The 22,729-nt window shown below is 36.1% G+C and overlaps 1 protein-coding gene across 3 annotated transcripts in view; it reads left to right on the forward strand.

The window, feature by feature from the left end:
- The window catches only part of CDIN1 (CDAN1 interacting nuclease 1), a gene marked incomplete at its 5' end in the record, with an annotated part of 122,748 nt that overhangs the window by 7,569 nt on the left and 92,450 nt on the right, over positions 1 to 22,729 (forward strand). For 2 of the 3 annotated variants that reach the window (XM_084262687.1, XM_084262686.1), the window contains 3 exons: positions 17,613 to 17,658; positions 18,524 to 18,588; positions 21,917 to 21,977. In XM_084262687.1, coding sequence (XP_084118813.1) covers positions 17,613 to 17,658; positions 18,524 to 18,588; positions 21,917 to 21,977 — 172 coding nt within the window. The remainder of the gene's footprint in view (positions 1 to 17,612; positions 17,659 to 18,523; positions 18,589 to 21,916; positions 21,978 to 22,729) is intronic. The other variant, XM_084262688.1, reaches the window with a different exon arrangement.

The raw sequence follows: 22,729 nt of genomic DNA on the forward strand, positions 1-22,729 counted from the left end.
CATATGTGCATTTTAATTGACTTGTGGATTTTAGGATACCATTATATTGATGTTGATTGTACTGAAGGACAATGATGGTAAAAATTGTACTTCTTGATTGTATTTCAGGAATAGTTCCATACTAGTATCATTCTTTTGAAGCCTGCAAACAAGTCTAGGCTAGAGTTTTATGAGCAGAGGGGATTTGCTACATGAGAGGGCAAAATATTTTATTCATGTATTGTTTTTTTGGACAATCGTATTCTGGGCTATATTACAATGGCACGATAAATTGCTGAATACACTGTCTGCTGAATATGACCTCACCATGAAAAATTTGATGCATTAGAGTAGGAAAGGTTGGAATATATCAACCTTAGCTGACAAGGGACTTTGAATTTTGACCTAACACAGATGACCTTTGTGTGCAATAAAAGTGAGTTTAATCTCCAGGTCAAGGTTGAGGTGAACGGTAGGGCAGTGTGGATTGGTTTGTGCTGGCTACAGCTGGATCACACCTAGCAAGCAAAGAAATCCAAGGTCTTTGTATTTCAGAGTAACCAAATGCTTATTTACCTAAAGTTTACTTGTATCTTCAAAAACAGTCCTGTACTGTAGACAGCTAACTCTTCAGCAGCTCAGGACTAATTTGTTTGAAGCTCAGTGTTTCAGAGGCAGAAGCACGAGGTACATATATTCTGCTGCTATAGGCCATTGAATAGGTAAGCTAAATAAAATTTCTCCTCCAGTATGGAGAAGAAAGACTGTCAAGTATATTGCCTGGCTATGAAAAGGGCGAAATCTAGAAGCTTTATTTCTTTGACAGCTAACCTGTCTTAGGAACATCGGAAGTTTATTCCTAAGTGGCTTATGCTTTTAGGAGGAACACAATTAAGAGGGTTCCGATATGTTTCACTAGGCAAATACAAAGAAAACGGGTCCTTTTGAGCACTCCCTTGCTGTAAAAGGTATTTGATCAAAGAAGCTAAGTTACAAAATGTTTCGAGGGTTGTCTAGGTTACATAATAAAGACGTATAGATAAATTGAAATAAAAGATTGTCGTGTTTTATAGTAGTCACAAACAAAATCTGTCTTTTTTAACTGGTTGGTGTTTCAGGAGCACTATTTTAATAATGCAGTAACGGTACATGCCCTGAATACTTTACACAGATAAGAGTGGTAGCGGTGGTGCTGTTAAAGGCAGAGGGAAGGAGGGAGTTCTCTTTAAATCAGCCAGGAAAAAAAAAAAAGTTTGAGACTAATGGAAAGAACCTCTACTCCTTTAATAGAGCCTGCAAAATATATTCTCCAGGACTGATCAGCTCTGAAGGCTCTAGAGGTTTGATGATTGGAATGGCAGGAAATCACGCTTTCAGGACATAACGAATTGACTAGGCCATCCATCATTTGTTAGCATGTGCTGAAACGCTGTGTTTGTGTGCAGAGGTCTGTGATTTAGTAAATACTTGGGAGATGAATAGAGCTTACACACAAGGGAAGATATTGCTGTCCTTCAGCAGCCTTAGACACAGATCCCTGCTGAGAAGGCCGTCTGACAGCAGCTCATCAGTAACTGGCCTGTCACAGTCAGTGATGCCCACCAGCCATCCCCAGTATATTAAATGCATTTTTAATATCTGCTTCAGTAGATTTAATGAAGAAAATTTAGTTTCCATACTCTGATCACTGCTTCCTCAAGTGTTTTAAAGCATTGAGTGAAGCACTTCCAAGAAAGGAACTGTGCTGATACCTGGAGGAGTAGATTGAAAATGAAAGTGAAACAGAATGCGAACAGGAGTGGTGTTAGCCTGACGGTTTCCTTAAAGCAAAACAAAAAGGTTTGGAAAAAGCAGCGATCTTCTTAGAAACAATTGACCCTCCTGCAAGGGACCCTATGCCGCAGGGTGTTATTCAGCAGCAGAGATGCAGTGCTGGAAAAGGTGTGTGCAGTTTGGTTTAGTGTGTCTGGGCTGGCCAAAAGGCAGAACTTCAGCTCAGATGTCAGTACTTGAATCAGATCACCACGCTGTCCAGCTTTCCGAGTCCTGAGAGGAGGGTGTCTGTGAATGGAAGGAACGGCATAGGTCATGTTTTTAATAAGTAACATAGATTTTGGATTGGCTTAAGCATTTTTGCGAGGGAAGCAGTTGGTGAAAATCTTTGTAGCATTCTATGATATTATTTAAACTGATGTAGGAAACAAATAGTAAGACACAATGGAAAATAAAACTTTGGCTATTTTTATAACTTCGCAGGCTCATTGAGGTTTACTGGGTACTCACATTCAGCTTGTAAGGATAGTATGGATTTTTTTTTTTAACTTTGTAGCAAATGATAAGATCTCTTGCTGCCCACATATATAGATTAACTTCCTTCTTTCAATTTTCTGGGAACTTTCAGAGAAAACTTCTGTTTACATAAAGGCAAATACAATGGTTTTCATTTTCAAACAAGATTCAGTGCTTATATTTACTTCAAGACAGACAACTCGATTTTGTTGCAAGCATCTATTTGAAACATTCACTTCTTTAGCTTTTTTTTCCCCTCAGGAGTCCATTCTGTGTTCACAGAAGAGAAAGCAAGTGCCGAACGAGACCTATAAATCTGATTCTTCTATGTGTCAAAACAGTAATGTATTAAATGCATATTATTATAAAAATTTAAGACGTGTCTTAAACACAATTTTATAACACATGACAATATTAAATAATACATTTTCTTGTTAGCATCTGTTTGCTGTCATTGTTGGCAGGACCAATGATTTATTACTTAAATTAATGACTACAACCATTTTGGTCCTGATACTTGCCCCTAAGCTTATCACATCACTTAATAAAATAATGTATATGCTTCTATGTGAGTAGTTTCTTAATTGTTTATTCCTTTAAGTTCCTGGTGGAAACTTAAAATGTGAAAGTCTCAGAAGCTTGTACTATACTTCAATCTGAGTGAAATAATGGTAAGGATTATTTGTGTAGGAATGTGGAATAGAGTAACTGATTATACTTTAATTGTTTCCTAAAACAAGGCTGGTAGGGTATAGTTACCAAAAAAACCCCAGCAACATTGGAATAGAGGAAAAAACTGCTCTGTTTTCTTTAGATCTGGTGTTGGTTAAAAGCCATGTTCATTTGTTAGACTAATTGGTACCATACAAGTAGGTTTCAAACTCCCATTGGCATGCTAAGATTTCACGCTCTATCATTAGTTTTCAATTTGTATTTCATGGCATCCCTGTTGTCCGTGGACTTCAGATTAAGAATTCAAAGTAAATGAACTTCTTGACAGCAGGCTTAAAGTTGCTGAACAGCAATCTGTGTCTGTTGTTCAAAAAACATTTTGGTTTTTGAACCCCTAGGTTGAAAACTTCTGTTTTGTCAGCAACAAAGATTTTTATCTATCTTAAGTTTTCTTCTCATACATTTATTTTTAAATTCTAGTGTCCATAACATTTTGAATATGGTAGTGATGTGTATGGGATACACTATCCCTTCCAGTGCATGCTCCAGGATATTTAGTAGCCTGATTGATAGTGACAGACTTACTGCTTTATGCTGCAGAATTCTTGAACTTCAGTCCCCTCCTTTATCCTTCTCATCTATATTGGATATTCAGACAAGTGTTGGTGCCCATCCAAACTGGTAAAATGACTTCAGGTCAGGATGTGGTGCTGAAGAGGACTTTATTTCGGTGAATGTCTTCTCTTTACATATTTGTACCTCGGCCTTCAAGATCTTGGAAACGTTTGATAGCATTGATTCCCAGATATCTCCAGAAGCTTCGACACTGAAGAAAAATGTTCTAAGGTAGCACAGTCTTTTTCCACAGGAAGCAGAATGTTGTCAAATATTTCTTTAAGACCCATGTGATAGCCAAGGTAGTCTCGTGTAATGCAGCCTGTCTGAAACTGCTTCAAAGACAACATGAAAATTATAACGATAATAGAGGTGATAGTTCTGTGACTGAATTAATATAAAGGGTCTTTTGGAGCTCCTCATTGTTAATTGAAGACTCAGACAGACAGAAGGACACCGTGTATCTCTGTTTCCATTTGTGGTTGCCTAGAAACTGGCAGAACTCCTTATCAGTCCATTATTGATACTGGTAATGTCCAGGTCTCTATTGCACTTCTGTGGAATGCAGAAATATTATAAGACTACAACTGTTTCAAAGTATGATGACTAATAGCCAGAGAGTGAGTGTAGGTTCCTACAGATTAAAAGGCTGTTGAACATTAGCCATTTCCAGCATTAATATAAAATGCATGTTGTCAGTGCAGCTGCCCTTCAGTTTTTAACACAGCTGAGCAATGTGTCTTCCTAGACAAACGCATTATCTTGGATACACAAAATACAGAGATAAAAATAACTCCTAAGCTAGATTTCTGGTTCTTGCAGAGCTTAAAAAGGAAGATTTGCTTTGACCGGTTGGTAGGTACTCCAATAGGCCAAGCAAGTTCTGTTCAAAGTACAGTGTTTAATGACTTCATTGCAATGAGTTATCCAACACAGGAATATGTTTTCCTTATCCTATTATTAGAAACAGAGAACTTAATTATTGACCAAAAAGAGAAGTTGGCCTACATCTTTTATCTCATTTGTATTGTGTTCCTTTGACATCAGGGGTCCAAGAGAGAAAAAGGAAAACGGCCCTTTATGGAGTAAATGCATGGTTTCAAGTCTAAATATTTTTCTAGCCATATCTATCTGTTTGATATGTCCTCTAAGTGCAAAGGGGTTTTTTTCAAACACGTCCCATTAGTTACCCAACAGCTATTATCCACAAGCTTCCTTCTTACACTTTTTTTTTAATTTACTATTTAGACACAGACCATGCCTGTGACAGGCAATCATTCTTAGACTTTATTATTTTTGTGGTTTTGAGTTTTCTTGATAGAGAATTTTGTCCAATTATCTGGGCATAGATGTTTGCCATACTAACATTTTAAATCTCAATAATTTAAAAATATTTTCAGATGTTCCAGTTACTGTGTAGAAATGAATATATTTCTATGTAGACAGGTTTGGGGTGGTCAATGTGTATCACATTTTTTGCTTTAGTTTATTTTTTAATTCTTAGCTCTTTAGTCTCTTTATGAAGTAGATAGATATGTATAAAGAAATATATAGCTCAACAGAACTTTGCCTTAGTGTATGAGGATGTTTACTGAAATAACCAGTTAAAATTATTAAAATATGCGGTCAAAAGCAATGTGCTTAGTTTAATGTGCTTCTGAATATTAAATGGAAGTAAAATGGTATATAGACATGGAGCCATTTGTTATATTTTAGTATATGAAGCAATAGCTGTGTAAACCTTAACCTCGTAATTTTGCAAGTTCCAGTTTATCATGTAGCTGTAAAAGGTAATCAAAATAAATCACAGAAAATGAAGAAATATTTTCTGGGGCTTTCTGTATGCTTTCAGAAGTGGCGCTTGATCCATGAAATTTTAGTAAGCATATTAAATAATACAATATGATGTGCAACGTGTCAGGTCTGATAAATTATTTTGTATAGGACATTTATACAACATATGGCGAGCTGCTATGTGAACAGCTTAATGACTAAATTATGTTAATGTTTCTTGCCATATTTACTTTTCATTTAAAAACCCAGTGTTTTCAAATTTTTATTTTACTTTTTTGATCATGGATAGATACAAGAAAGGTGTAGGTCATCTCCAAGAAGCCGTGACAGTGATCCAAGGTTCCTCAGCTGTGCAGTGTACATAACACAGATGTTGGGAGAGTCATCTGTCAGCTATGCCTCTCCTATGGAGTTAAAGTTCTAGGGGGAAAAGAATTCGACACAGTGCTGTCACTGTTACATTTTCACAATAGAAGAGCATGCAAATATTCAACCTCCTGCTTAGCAGTAGTGCCCTGTCTAATGTCTGTGCTGGTTAGAATAAAAAAATAGTGGGTGCATCTAGGGCTCATAGATCTGACAAAGGTCATGCTATGCTGGGCATTTGAATTGGAAATTGTCTGGACTTAGATTTTATAAAGCTCCCACTGTTGTCGGGGAAAATTTCAGCAGGGTTTTGTCCCTAGAGAGGCCTCTTAGGCCCTTTTCTGTCCTATGAATGAATTTAGATGTGAGGGTTTCTCCTGCCTTAAAACTGTTAAGTTCATTTTGCATACATCCCCAGAGAGAAAAACTGGCAGATGCTTTTGTCTTGGAAGTGTTTAAAAGAAAACTGCAGAACAGGAACAAGGGAGAGAAGGGGCCCTGTGTGGAGTCCCAGAACATTTTGGAAATGGCCAATATGCAGTTTTCATCAGTACTAAGGCGGGGCGCAATATGGTGCCTGTAGCTCACTAGGGAATATGAATGTTGATTAAGCATACTCCCAGGCTTTGAAATCCTGAAAGCAGTGTCAGAATAATGGATGTTGAGCAAATGTCAAGCATTTGTTAATTTCTCTGTTATTTGGAGTTTATCTACCATGATCAATCAAATAAACTAGTGCTGCTCTGTTGTGGCATGTGTCATTGATATGGTGATTAGGTGGCTAGAGAGACCTTCTGCCTTTTTTTTTTTTTGCCTTTTTTTTCTTTTTTGCCTTTTTTTTTTTTAATCCAGGTAACAGATCACATGTGAACAGCCATAACTTTAACTTAAAGATTTGTTTGCAGTTGGTTTAGTGGAAAGTGGTGTGTTAACAAAATACTTTTGAGTACTGAGAGGAAAAAATATTTGCCTGTCTGCTCTGTTAAAAATTACATTCATGACATTTTTTTTTTCCATTTTTTGCCTTAGAGCTTTACTGTTGTGGGGAAGGATAAATTACTTCTAAATTGAAGTTGCTAGAAAAGACTTTTACTTATCCCTTGTTTTCAAACTTTTCCTTCTAAGAATATCTACCCCAAATTAGTATTAATTTATGGCTCTTCCCCCTAAATCTCTTGGTTTCTATAAACTAGATCTCGACTTCTCTGGTTTTGTTTGGGAAACATGTTCGAATGTCCTTTAGTAAAAAGTGAAGGGGGTGACTCTGACTTACAAAAGAGTGTGCATTCTTATAAAACAATGTATCAGTGAAGTTGGTAGTTAGTGACTAACATGCAGAAATACAAAGACCAGATATTTAAATATGAAGAACAAATTAAAAATAATCCAAAGGAGTAAAAGGCTCTGTGGCCTTTGCTGATTTACTGTAATATATTGAAAGACCTTAAAATAAGCAGGTTATGATGTTTTATGTGAGGCCTTTTTGAAAGCTGCCTGAAGGATGTTAAACAGTCAAATTTCACTGAATTCCAGTGAAGTTTAGTTACCCCCTTCTCATGGCTTTTTTTTTTTTTTCAAAGTCTAGTCCTTAAATGCTTAATGTAAAGTTATCTGTGTATATTTTTATTATGTTTTTGACAGCTGCCCAGAAATTTAAGACGTGTCAGTGAGTCATGCCATATGACTTGATGCATGTTCAGGTCATCTTCAGTTTATTTCAACATAGAACAAATGTTTGATATTGCACTAGTTTTCCTTCTTCTTTTGCTTCCACATGCATTTATCAGGGCCTCTGGGCTCATTTTACCAGGACTGGTCAAATTTTGGTGCCTATTAAGGGTGCATATTATATGGTGATCCTATTGACTGTTTACATCAGAGGTTATTTGTTCAGTTAGTGCATGGAATAGGAGTTTTCCTGGAAACTCAACGTTTCTGCAGCACTGCAGGAAGCAAAGTATGTAGCTGTTATATAGATTTTCAGAGCAGTGCAAAGAATGCCAAAAAAATAAATCCTCTGGAAGGGATGAGAGAATCCTGTTGTTAGAAGTGGAAAAGAAGATTAGAGAAGTTTTAAAGTAGGACAGTGTAATATTGTGATCACCTTTTGTCGTATATTCATTAATATTGCCTGCCAAGGTGGGCAGCTTTTTACAAACAGATGCTGGAAGACCACTAGTAAAATGGTACAGTTGGGTTTCCTTTGTAGCGTGTTTCTGCCGTCTTTCCAGTGGGAAGTAAGTAGTGGAATTAATTAAATTTATTCCCTCTATGGTGAGCTATACACCTGGAGTTGAAAGTAGATATAGCATATGTATATGTGTATATAGTATATGTCAGATATGATACAATAACTTACAGGTACAAGGCAAAGTACTGTACTGTGAGTTGGGTAGATAGACAAGAATGATTCTCTTTTTTTTCTTTTTCTTTTACATTCTAAATAATACTAGCTTTAAAACTGTAAACTTTTAAATGATAAACACTGTTTAGTGTTTAAGAATAAAAATCTCCAAGGGAATAGCTATAAATGGATTCATTTCTTGCCTTCAATCTGTATTGTTCCCAAAACTGGAATTTACTTGAAATTGTTCTGCTGTATCAGCCACGTTTGATAGAGCTAATATTCTTTAAATTATAGCATGCATGGGAAATACTAGTAAGATCTTGACTTAAGGAATTAGCAATTTTGATTGGATTACTGGATGCTTTTTTGACTTAAGGTGTTCACTTTTTACCCTGGAGATAGCTATGCAACAGTGTGCTTGACATGTGACACATGCAAATGCTAAATACAGTAGCAGCATGAGGCAAGTGTCATTAACAGTAATTTATGTAATGAAAGCCACCTGGCTGTCTTCATAATTAATTGCTTGTAAATAATAAACTTAAATATAATTTATAGTTTTTAAAATTTGATTATATATTTTTAGGAGAAAATTGTTTAAGGGTGTTTGGGGATTTATTTAGTTTCAAATTGGCACAAATATGCTTTTTACATACAGGCTATTTTTTCTACGTAAAATGAACAGTCTAATTAGCTTCAAACTGTCATTCATTCATAAAAACAGTTTTCTAAAATTAAATTTAAACATCCAGTTTATATAGGACAATATAGGTTTGAAGAACAAAGCATAAATTAGAATATTTTCCCCTTTCTCATCAAGTAGGAAATTTTAGATTGGAGTCTGAAAAGCTTCTCTTGACGAGGTATTGTATAATCCAGTTCTTGTCCTCAGGGGCAGGAGAGGTAGTACAATAGTTATCCAAACAAAGTGAGGAAGATGAACACAGACTTAACATATCAAATATTTCTTTCCTGTAGTAGCATACTAAATGAATATTTTTTTCAGTGTACGGCCCTTGGTCATGTCAAGAGGGCCTATAGGAAAGGTGAAGGATAAATCCCTGATTTAAATTGTAGCTTCTTTACCTTAACTGCTTGTTGAAGTCCAATGCTGTTGCAGCCAAGGAGCGTCATTCTTTGCACAACCATTATCAGGTAAATAAAACTTCTGTGTGTTTTTACCTAATGGTTCAAACGATAGAATCATCAAGGTTGGAAAAGACCTTCAAGATCATCAAACCAACAGTCAGCCCTACACCACCATAACCACTAAACCATTTCTCAGAGCACCATACCTGCCCATTTATTAACAGCTCCAGGGGTGGTGACTCCACTACCTTGCTGGGCAGTCTTTTCCAATGCTTCACTGCTCTTCTGGTGGAGAAATTTTTCCTAATATCCAATCTGAACCTCCCCTGGGGCAATTTGAACCCATTCCCTCTTGTCCTGTCACTAGTTATTAGGGAGAAGAGGCCAATACCCACCTCCCTACAACCTCAGGTAGCTGTAGAGGGTGTTAAGGTCTCCCCTCAGCCTCCTCTTCTCCAGTCAGAACAGCATTGAACATTTAGATTGTGGTACTACGAGAAAGACTTCAAACTTCCAAACGTGTTTTCTGTATAATCTTAACTGAAGCGAATTGAAATAAAGTACAAATGTTTTACATTTAGGTGCAAACAAGGAATTTGTAGAGGTTTTGCTTTTTTTACTCAATGCTGCTACTTTGGGATGTGTTAACTGATGCTTTACTGAATATTAAGAAACTTTTCTTCTTGATAAGTAACTTGGAGTAGTTGAGGACAAGGACGTCACAAATCATGTGCTTATGTCAGTCTCAAGCTTTGCTTTTTTATTGAATTTTCTGAGAAATTTTATTGTTAGAGTTAAAAGGGAAATTTTAGAGAATACCAGGAGATGGAGATACATGGAAGATGAGTACTGTGATTATCAAGATGGATGTGGGAGGCAAAGCCTATTTGACTCCCATCAGTTGTGAGGTTTTTATCAATGGAGTCCCTGGCTGGATGATCAAAGAGTACCAGAGAAGTTCTGGTATGTATAAGGCGAAAACATTAGATAGTCATTGAAGCCTGATGTCAGAATATTTCAGCTTTAATTTCATGTTTTGGCAATGACATTGTATTTTTTTAAACCTGTGTTGTGACTATGTTTTGGTTCTGTATTGCATCTGAAAGTATTTTTCAGCTTGAAAATTGAACCTTACAAAATAGCTTTCTGTTTTTATGGAAGAGACTTTACTTGAAACATTAGTGAAAGAGTATTTACTTACAAAGGTCTTTGTGTGGGATTGGCATTTAAGTAGGTTTCAAACATTCATGCAGCAAAGCACTGTGCTGTTTAACTCTGGAAAGAAAAAAATATCAGAATATCTTGGGGAAATTGCTATCTATTTTCCATACTTGCTTACTAAGATAATAAAACAAAAAAAATAGTTTCTTTTCAATTGGAAATACCACTCTTCTGTTCTTGTGTTTTCAGAGTTCCATTTTTAACCATAATACTTTCCAACATTTATCCATTGTTAAAAGGTAATGTTGTTGTTCTCATCATAAGCATATATATGTGAATGAAAAAATCATATCTTTATTCTGACTTCTCTTTTCATTTTGGGAGCTCAATCAGAAATACATCGTAATCATCTGATTATAGCAAATTTTGAGTTACATGTGTGCTACTGCTTCTGAAAGTAGATTTCTGTGGGGTATGGGTGAAAGAAGGTGGAATTTCTCTATGCAAAGAGCTAGCATTATTTTATGACCATTTGCCTCTACTGGTAATTTGCATTTGCCTCTGCATTTTATTTTTTTCATGGCTGATACAGATTGTTCATAGTCTAAAGTTGGTTTAAATTATATTGTCTGTTAAAAGAGACACCAAAAAAATGAGGCATCTACAGGAAGAATTGGTACCCTGTTCTTAAAGGAACTTCTAAGTCTTTCTAAATGAAAAATCATTCAAACAGTATCTAATCCTGGCAATTTTCCTCTGTCTGCTGCTAGAACTTATTGGCCAACTAGGTCAGACATTATTAAAGTTCAAGTGGCCCAGTGGGAAAAGTAATGGCCTTATGCTACTATGAATTTTAAATGCTGCCATTTCTATGTATTGCACCATCATCTGTTCTTGCACATCACTAAATTGTACAGAAGTTGTGGGACCAACCAGTGTCAAGGTCATAGAAGTGATGACTCTTTGCAAGTAGCCTTCTCGGAGCTTTGTCATACAGTTATTCTCATAACCCTGGCTATAGGCAGCAAAGTTGTATGCATGTACCTGCATTTAACCTTTGTGTTATCATTGGCTAGTGTAAGCCTGCAGTGCAAGACATCTTTTTCCTCAGACTCTTTACTTTTGGATTTTATTTTTTATCCTACCAAAGGGTATGAAATTGACTTTGTTGCAAAGACAATTTTCAGTAAGTGATTTGTATTTGTACCTCTTGAGTTGGGCTGTTGTACAGTTTATTGAACTGGGTGTCTGAGAATTTCAAAATTGATTAGAGCTATAGTTCTCCAGATGAGCTTGAATTTTATCATGATTTTAAATGTGGTGGTACCAAGTGAAAAGAACATATCAGCAGGTACTTCTTATCCTATATGTACTATATATTTAATGGGAGTATTTCCCTGACAGCACTGTATTGGCTTTGTATTTCCCATAGTAGTAGCTACCAGTAATGTTTCATTGCATAGAAGGCTTCTTATGGATAGATAATAAAACTGTTTTTCTATCCCAGACTTAGACTGGTATAGTAGGAAAGCTGTAGTGTTGGATATAGCCACTTTATGTAAGTTACTGTGTTGTAACTGAAGACTTACCTACTTTTATGTCACTTAGTTACTCCAGTTCAAATTCACACAGTGATTTAAATGTGTATTCAAATACACATGCATGTATACAGATGATTTATATTAAATGGGCAATTCATTGAATTCCAATAAATCAGTGTTAGACTTGTGAATGATAAAGTACATACACATACAGAGATAGTAATCTGCTTTTTGAGAATTTTCATTGAGAAGTGACCACAAACATATTAAAACTTGAGGAAAGATTTTAATGTCAAAAGCTGCAATGAAGAGAGGTTAAAGGTATAACTATTCTAGAGATTAGTGATTCTCCCTCCCTTGTTCCATGTTTTTCTGTGGTTGGACACATATAAGCCTAATGGTTCTCAAGCTTTGGTAGGCCTGTGTTATTCCTGCTCCTTCCTGGATCCTCATGTGGAACCATTCAGAATTCTAAGAAGCCTTTTTCCCACCCTGACACATGGAAGAAATTCTGAGAATCCACTAATTGTCACCTCCCCTCAGGTGGGAAGTTCACCATCAGACTGGCTGTAGTTGATCTAGAGGTGTAACTCTGGTGCTGGTTAGCCTACATCCTGCAGTTCTGAGGAGCCACAGAGGCTTTACATGGCTATGCATGTGTTACGCATTTGAACCAATGCTGCTAGATCTGTTCAAAATCCATTATTGACAGAGCTTTTAGAAATAAGGGTGGACTGGTTAGCATGTGATGAGCAGTGTGGAAACACAGCTTTCTTCAGGAATCCCTGTTCCAAAGTGTTTGCAGTACAGAAGATGAGAATTAAAAGGCTGTTTGGGTTTCTTTCATATCTTTGGTAATGTAACAGAAAAAAAATGTATCTTAGGCACATATTCTGACACTTCAGAACAGCCATGAGGCAGATTCCCCTTCCACCCCCAGTTATTTAAATTTCTCAAATATATACATTTCTTCTCTTGTATAGATTCTTAATCCAGCATGGCAGCACCATGCAATTCTAGCCCTAAGTTGTATGTATTACTTTTATTTTAATGCTCAATATTGCGTTAGTGAAAGATTTCAAAACTTGTTATACATGGAAAGGGGAAGTTCTTTTCCAGTTACTGAAATGGGAGACTCTCGCTGTCTGCTTCAACACATTGCACGAAGGGATATGATTAGCTCTATGTACTGACACTGGAAGGAAAGAAGCAATTTCTCCCCATAACTGAACTCCTACAATAGCTAAATATGTTCTTGTACCCATTTCCAAGGGAAGGTTAATGCTGCTGCATTGAGATTTCCCACATAACAGCTTCAGAATTATGCAAAGCTTCTGCCCCCAAACTGACTTTTGTAACCAATAGATTTATTGTCTTAATGAGATGGAATGTTCCATTTTATGGATGGAGAGCAACTAAGAAACGCTCTTTGTAGATTTAATTTATTTAGAAAAGTGAAGGCTATTCTATATACACTAAATATAGTTTTCTCATGATGGACTTCGCTTTTCCCCTGCTTGTCTCCAGCTGTGTGAAGAGTTCCTGGATTGATTGCTACAGTTCATATTTATTCTTGATTTTCCTTCTGTATAGATCTCTCTAGATGTTCTGTCTTTGTTCTGTGGTAAAATACATGAAATGTAAAACTGAAATTTTAGTCTTTCTATTTTAGACAAAAAGTGAAAGTGAAGATGAGGAAAAGGAAATTCAATTTAAAATTAATAGATTAAAAAATGTGGAATTTTTGGTTTGTACCTAAAATTTTATGTTTTCAGCAATCTTAGAAAATGAAGTAGAAAAGTCTAACTTTTATCTTATCCCTAAAGAATTCATTATTTGCAAGGGCTGATAATATAGTATTTGCAGAAGTTGTCATGGTTGAATTTCTCCTGGTGAGGCTGTATAAATAGAAAATACCGAGTTGGACAGCACCCCAAATTCTTTTCATCCTTACTAGCTGCTTCTTGGCCAGAGTTTTATATCAGCTCTAGTTTCAAAACACTGATCTGTGTCAGCATATTAGCGGTACTATTCTATATACGAATACTCATTGCAAAAGAAAATGCTTCTGAAATACTGTCCAGGGATGATAACTTTCCTCCTCTACCAAATTCTAGGATTCATTAGAAGAGAACAGTCTAAATTTCATTCTTGCATATTAAAGGCCGAAAGGGATATTCTTTTTCTTTCACCAGACTTGCAGTTGTCTTTTTAGCTTGACTGATCTTTAAGGTCTAATTTTTTAATCTAATAATTTCTGTTATCTCTTGTTCTGGTCTGATTTGGGTATTCCATTCTAAATGTGGATGGACACTGATATCTGTAATACTTTTTATGGTAAGGATTTTTTTATATCTTTTTATCATTTGGAATCTAGAAATTACTTTTTAAAAATAAGTTATTTTCTTTTTTTAAAATGTACATTTTGTAGCAGATTTTTGATTTCAGAATTTTCTGCCTAAATCCAATTATGCATTAACAAGAGCACAAAGTGCAGCAGGCATTCAGATGGAGGTATGCCACTGACATCAACACAGAGTAACTAAAGGTAAATTGGTTCATTAGGGATGCTGACGTAGAAGAAAAAGAGGATATTTGCAGATAGAGGCTGGTTGCTTTGAACAGAGCTCTGGAACTTAGATCCATTGCCTTTTGCAGTTGCAGAAGAAAATGTTTCCATGAAGGTGGCTGCTACTTTCCTTAAAAGGAAAGTTTGCTGCTTTTTCTGGAAAATAGATTTAATACTACAAGATACCTGGGCAACAAGTTAGTTTACTGGTTATTTAAACTAGGTAGTACTTGGAATTACGAGTTTGCAGGTTGGTTGGTTGGTTGGTCTGTTTCAGAAAAGCAGCAAATCTTGGCTCTGCATTTGGTTTTCAACAAAAGAGCTTGCTCAACAAAAAACATGCCTATATCCCTAGACTTCCAGTAAGCAGTAAGTCTTACTATTAAGTTTGTTCTGCAAGAGACAATGCAGCACTGAGATGTTCTTTTGAGTAACCGATATTTTCAGTGTTATGTTTGTTATCCCGTATAACTCTGCTATATTAATTTGTCTGCTCATTTGCTGCTTTGAAATCTTGTACAGAAGCACCAGAGGATGGAGGGTGCACTAGGAATTTGGCTGCTTCTGTAGAAGTAATGACAACTTGCATGGAAGTATCCCTGCTGTCAGTATCATCAGTTGTGATCATGCTGTCCTGCAATGCAAATACATGTCCCCTCTCCAAGTAGAGAGTCCTGTCTTTTTCAGCACTTTACCAAACCGTTATGTTTTCTGTCAGTGGCATCTTGCAATAGATGCTCCAGCTGTGTTTTGAGGAGCTATTTCGTTTTGCTAGGAAGTTGTGACATAAATCCACTTCTTCTGGGGAAGGACAGAGATCTTCTGGTAGTAAGGCTTGAAATTCTTTCAATGGCACTGTTGAAATAATTCTATCACAATGGTAATTTATTATACTGCAATTCAGTATCTGTCAAACTGTTTTGGTTATTGGACTGAATTTTTTTTGTGTTTGTGGTACATCCTGAATGATCCAAACAGTTGGAAGTGTAGGAGAGGAGTGTTGGGCTAAGCTGAACTAGAAGAGCAAAATCCAAGGATACCAAGAGAACAAATAAAATGGGCAACAGTCAGGAATATGGAGGGGTAATAGTCTTAATTCTTTTTGATATGTCAATGGCTGTAGTAGGATAAATGGTACATTAAGTGCAGTGATCATAATGAGAATGGCCTGAAAATACAAAAATTGGCATGTCAGTGGGAGAGAACTCAAACCAGAAAGCAAGTGAAAAGCTGTCCTGTTTTGGTTTGGTTTTTTACACATCTTTCCTCTAAATTCAGTTCTACCGTTATGACCATGTAAATCTGCCAGACAATAATAGTTACATGGAGAGCCATTAGGGGGCCATATGTATCCACCTTATTTATAACCTGCTAGTTTGGGGTTTTTTAATAAATCAACTTGAAATACCTTAGCTTTGCATATGTATATAGCCCATGTAAGTATATAATCTTAATTTCTTTCCTTTGTTCATCTTCTAATGCGTGTTGAAGGTTACCATAATTGGATGGTGCACCTTTTGGGGAGGCATTGTGATGCCTATCTCCTGTCCTCAGTATTAAATGAGGTATACTTAAGAATATTCAAATTCCTGACTGCACTGTAATTAATTTTCCTGTAATCCATTAATTTCATAAATCTATTTATTAGTTTATGTTGCTATCATTTTTCCACAGTTTTAACATTCAGTCAGTGAGTACTCAGGGTGAACATTCTGATGTGTAAAATACTGGAGATCAAGGCTCAGCTTACTGCTGTCACACAGATGTTGCACTGGGCACACAAGCCCAAAATACAGTGCTGTGGCACAGATGCTGGAAGCACAGACACAGCTAAGACAAACTAGTAACTTCTTTATATAACATTGCATTAATCTCCTTGCTTTGCTGCTAATGGTTCCATTGGTTGGTTTAGAGGTAACATTTTATAAAGTGTGCTGCTTAGGCATACTATGTGTTTAAACCAGAACAAACCATTTAGTCATTCTGTGCCTCAGTTTTCCCTTTTGAAAATTGGGAGTGAGACTTCCTTATTTTAAATTAGTAATTCTGAGGTGTGAAAATTGCAAGGAGAAGGCCCATTTAATTGTGGAGAGAACACACGAGTTTAATGCAGATATGAGAGATGATACGATATGATGTGATATGATATGACTGTTAAATTCACATACATGGAATCTGGCAGAAGAGGAAGACTTCAGACTGCTGAATCTTTGAACTACCTATGCTATGCCTTAGTAGGTAAGTTCACAGAAGGAAAAGTGTTAATTATTCATAATGCTTTGCTGTACCATAAAACTCGATTTATTGAGACTATAATTTGTTCAAGTTGCATGCAGTAGGAAAATATATCAGGAGTAATTAATTGTATTCAGGATGTGATGAGGTAGATATATCCACAGAGGACAATTGAAAACAGTAGCGGTGTGGTATTGATTGCCTTTCAGAGGGAAAAAAAATCTTGTCCCATTTCTAAATGTTAACAATTCAGAGAGAAAAATTCCCACTTGGGAAGAATGCTTTCCAGGTTGCTTCATTGCCAGGTGTTTGACATTGAGTGGAGCCTTAGATGAATGAAGCTTATGGCAGCTTTTGGAAATGACCGACTCCAGGGAATCTCAGCTTCCTGCTGTGAAAGTTTCTATTTTCAAAGCACATCAGTTTCAGTGGGAATGTTCCAGTGGTCCCATATGCTACTTCTGACAGAGGGGGAAGTTTTTAACCTGAATATGAGACAGCTACTGAAGAGGTTCCCTTGCTGCTACAAAATGAATTTCAATATGTTGCCAATGAACAAGCGGCATGTTCCCAACTGCTGATGGAATTTAACTCCATCAATTATTAATGGAAATTTTGCTTTGTTTTCCTTTCTGCCTGTTCCCTTTTAATTTGGCTACCTGCTCCTGATAGGACTTTGTGGGTTCTGAAACTGAAAAATGGAATCACCCAAACAATATGCTCGTTTGCTTTGAAACTCTTGCTCTGTTTTCCTCCCCTCCCCTGTAACGCTCTCTCCTTGACCTAGCAGCAGGAAGCCTTTGTCTGAGGTGTTCATCTGGAACAACTTTTCCACACTTGTTTTCATGTTCTGTTAGATTACAGGGCAGCAGGCCTACCTTTGAAGCTCCCTTCTCTTTTGTTTCTTTGCGGTGCACTCCAGTAATTAACTTTGTCCTTCTTTTATTTGTTCCAGTCAATCGCAGTCCACTCTGCTGAGCATCTTCTCCCAGGAGTACCAGGTTAGAAGTTTTCTCCTTTGTGAGGGTTGACAGGTGCCTAATTGAATGATGAATGTCCCTTTATTTCTTTGTAATTGAACTGCCAGCTTTCTGATTGGTTTGGAGGATGTTCCCTTTTCCACATCAAGCACCGCCTGAGTCTCAGTGGATGGCTGCCAAGCCTACCCATCCATCTGTCTAATAACATCTAGCCTTTGCTTATTTGGTGGACCTGTAATAAATTATGCTAAACCATTATTATTCTGACAATAATAATTTCCCTGTGTTGCGTGGTTCCATGTGCTAAATGTTTGCTGACTTGCACTGTCAGTGCTGCTTTCCATTGCTGACAGAGATGATGATAAATGACCATTGCCGGAGTGGCAGAAGGCAAGAGAGGCAGAAAATGGAGTCATTTATCATGAGATGACAGGTGTCAGTCAAGTGGCAAGTCTCTATGGAATTACTTTTTGTAGTTTTTCAAATAAGTTGTTTTTAAGCAATGTTCTTCCTGGTTAAAAATGCCAATTGAATTGTAAAACTAGAGTACACCAGACTTAGATGGAATTGAATTGAAGGAAAATTAATACAAAGGTTGAAAGAGAGAACAAGTTTTTCTTTGCCCTCTGTAGCCTTCAGTAAACTTATTTAGATTCAATTATTGTGACCTTACTGGCTTTTACATATATGGTACATTGCAGTACAGTCTGAAGACGTTCAATTCAATAGGTAGATTGAATGTCTTTTCTGTACAGAATCTAAAAACATAGTTCAGTTTATATATCAAAGTGTAGCCAAGGAACATGTGTTTGGGCAGTCATGATTTCTGTGTTTTGATCTATGACACATTTGTAAGTCTCTTTGTTTGGATTTTTTGTTTTTCTAGAAACAAATCAAAAGAACGCATGCCAAGCATCACACTGCTGAAGCTATTGAAACTTACTACCAAAGGTATGACCTCTCCATCCTGGTTAACTTCTGAAGACTTCTTAATTTATTAACGTGGCCAACTTCTAATTGTTACAGCAATTATGAGTAAATTGTCTTACTGTCTTATGAAGGAAATTTTCTACAAAAATAAAATGAAGATTTGGGATGAGGATTACAGAATGGTTCACCTAAAAATGTTTTTCACTGAAAGTAAAGCACTTTTTCAGCTTTTGGTCAGTCTTAAGTAAGAAAGGATTTACATTGTTAATCTCTAAGTCAGAAGCAGTAAATATTTTTTACGGGGTATGTGATAGCATGTATTTTATATTGCCTATAGTTTGTAATTACAGGATTTCTGTGTCAAGACTCGTAGTGATGATAACTTCCTTACAGCAGGAGAACTTGTTCTGTTACAGTTGCTTGTACTATTAAAACATTTGTGTTGCATTACAAAAAGTTACATATTAAATTCAGGTATTGCCAGTTTAAGGCACTATTTTTTAGATCACGCATGTTTTATCAGCAAAAGTGTCAGAAATACTTGTTAGGGGAGGATGAAAACCTTTATGTCATTTTACAATATTTTACAATTGTTTGCACCTTAAGCTAATAAACTGTGTTTGCTACACCTTACAGTTTGCCTGCTACTTCTGTAGGCTTTACTGAAAATATTGCAATGACATAATTGGGACATAGTGAAAACTGGTAAAGATACCCAATTAAATTATTACTTTGCAGAGTGACATATCTGAGGAGCTTGCATGGCAAGTGAGTTCATACTTGTGATTATAGATGTCTGATATTTGTGCTTAATATTAATCTGTATGAATCAGGAAAATAAACAAAAAGCCTTCATTTGTAAACAATTAACTGTGCTTCAGCAGGCTCATATATCTAAAACCTGCCTGATTACTTCAGACGCTGGTTTAGAGTATCTTGTGTGAATTGTACTGGTTGGAGAGTTTTATTCGCTTTTTCGGTAGATGATTTGTTCTGTAAAACTTTGTACTGGGTCACACTGCATTTTTCCTAATGTTGGTTCCCGTTTAGGATTCCATTGTGTTATTAACCATGTCTATCTATACAATACTATTTTTAATTACTTTTCACTTGCACAGTTTCAGTGAAGTGCCTTGTTTTAATTGTGACTGCTGCGTAAATAACTTTTTTATAAGGACACATATAAATTGTTAAATCACTTTTATGATGACTGTGTTTAGACCAGTTCCAACAACTTAAACCTGAAATGCGGGACCAAATTGTGCTTTATGCAAAGCAGCAGTTGCATTGGTATCAGTAAGGTTGTAGGAATGATTAAGTTCGGCTCATATCAGGTTGGAGGATTTGGTTTCCTGTCCCCTTCTGTACTGTCTGAAGTATGATAGCGGTACTTAACTAATGCATTATGTATGAAGCTATATGGTGGTGGTAGGGAAAATCATTCTTTATGCTGTTTCTGGGTATTTGATATTGCAGATGTATTAACGTGGCCAAATAAAATGCACGTGTGTTAAAATCAGAGATGTTCTGGTTAATAGTTAGAAAACTCATCTCAATCCTGGTTTACTAGATTTACTGTGTAGTATGTTTTGTAAGCTACAGGGACAGACTACTTGAGTCAGAAGCCAGTTTGAAATGCTTCAAGCATAAATGTGACAAACATGTCTTCCCCTCTACTCTTCTCTACTGTCCTCTATCCTAGCACATTAAACCTCAGTCTATGTGGTTGGTATGCTCCTTCCTATTCCCACCCACGTACAAGCAAATAACTGTGCGCCTATTGTTTCCCAAGGTCAGAAGCTACCAGTTTTTGAAGGTAGTCATTTCCAGTGATCCTTTTTGGGAGCAACTATAGAGGTATAGAAGAGTGGAGTAGTTTCAGCTGATCTGCTGAGATTTAACTAGTCTTTAATTTTGGTAAACACAAAGACAAATTATAAGAAAGATCATGCAAGCTTCTCAGAGCAGTATTGTCATCAAGGTGTGAAACCTGTAGTCCATAATGCAATTGTCAGTTGCATTAGAAATACCTGACAGAAATTTACTCTATTGTCAAGGGCAGCTTTGCTGTTCAATCAACTTGATGCATGTTTCAGAACATTAATCTCAAGTAAATATTCCTTACTGGGTACTTTGTTTCTGATTTTTTTTTTTCTTCTGTTACAAATTTTTAGTGTTCAACTGTACATGATACATCTTGTTTGGTGGATTTTTTTGTGTAGATTTGAAACAGGTTACAGCAAAAAGCTTGTAATTTCCTGTATTCATTAAGCTTCAGAATAACTTGCAAACAAAAAGCCCTCGAATCCTCTATGAAGAGGCTTATGTAAAGGTGCTACACCCATTCCACAGAAAAGTAAAATGATAAAGAATTTTAATGTCTGTAACTAATGAGCAGAAGACTAGCTTCTGGATAGATAATGATAGAGCTGAAAAGGCTGTGGCCTTCTAATGATGTCAGTAATGATGTGCTGTATGAATAAAGATAGGATAAATGAGCAGGTTCAAATGTTGGTAACTATTGTTCTTTTCCACATGGCTGCAAAGCATAAAGCGCTTCCAGTAATATAGCTTCTTCCCATCAAGACCTGAGAACAAGTTTTAGAGGAGTTATTGAAATATAAACATCAAACAGGGAAAGTAATAGAAGTGAGGAAGGTGATACCATGTGATGCAACAGTCAGAAACATCACTGGGTAGCCATATTGGTCTAAAACCCTTCACCAGAAAGGTTAAAGCCTTTACCATTGATAGTATAATGACTTTCTATCACACTTTACTGCATCCTAAACATTTCTTCTTTTATCTTCTCTTTAAAATATTAGTTTGATTGTTATATTCCAATCTCACTAAGTCTTTAGTATTTAAACTACTGCCCAGTAAAATCTGTATTAGAGAATTTATGCTTTTGTGCTTAATGGTGAATTGAATAAGATATACAAGTCACCATGATAGTTGAAGGTCATGTGGAACCCAAAATCTTTACTGTGAATAATAGAGGTTTATTTGGCTGTAATGCATGTTTAAGTTGTACAGATATAATTTATTTATGTGTCATTAAGCCCCCCCTTTTTTTTTAATTTCTGGATTTTTATTTTTTTTTAATTTCTTGATTCATGGTGGCTTTTACCAGTGACTTAATTGAGATTGATGTATCTTGCAGATGAATAGGAGACAACCCTGGAGAATTAGTGAATGTTTGAAATACTTATTTCTTAAAAGATTTCCCATTAAATACTCTGCACTGGTGTATTTTCCCCAAAAATGAAAGAGATTCACAAGGGATACTGACATGTATAAACTGGCCTCTTCCTGCCACTGGAGATTTACCTGGCTTTGTCTTGTCTAGGTACCTGAATGGGGTGATGAAAAATGCAGCTGCCCCTGTATTACTGGAGCTGGCCAATGAGGTAATCATCTTCACTTTTTTCTTTAATCTTCCAGTGTAAAACCTAAGGGGCATATCTATAGTGACTTTAGTGAGAAATGTAATTAACCTAAAAAAAACGGTTTCGAGGCACATTAGACATTTAAAATGGTTCCCTAGTCTGTTAGTACTTACAATAATTAGACAAAAAGCCCCATTTATTAATAAATCAGTTAATTTAATTAGTCTCTTAACTTCAAGGCGAATGTGTAAGAAACTCTGAATTTGTATTTTGCTGGAAATTTCAGACAGACCGTAAGTCTTCAATGCACAAACTTACTGAAAAATTCCCGCACTGATTAAACGGAGTTGCATCAGTTTTACTTATATTTGATTCCTTGTTTTTAATAACAAAACCCGTCTAAGATATTTTGGGTTTTTAGGTAGTAGTAAGGGTTCATTTTCCTGACTCCCATTTATTTCTGCTCATATGGATTAGAGGATGGCTAATGAAAACTGCTTAATATAAAGCAATTAAGCAGAATAAATTTTTCAGTATAGCCATTTCCTAGAAAAGCTGGTGTATGAAAAGTTCATATGTTTGCTATAAAATTCTTGACAAATTTATTGCTGCTGTTTATTAATTAGAATATGAATCTGCCTTGTGATGCAAGGTTTTAGTTGCCTTAAAAACTGCTATTTAAAGCACTACCTAAAGAAGTTGTTAAAAGTTTGAAAGAAAGTGGTACTGAGCCTCCTAGAAAAGAAAAAAAATTAAATATCTACCCCTTATAC

The sequence above is a fragment of the Gallinula chloropus genome, assembly GCF_964237585.1.
Source record: "Gallinula chloropus genome assembly, chromosome: 4".
In the NCBI taxonomy this organism is placed as follows: Eukaryota; Metazoa; Chordata; class Aves; order Gruiformes; family Rallidae; genus Gallinula; species Gallinula chloropus.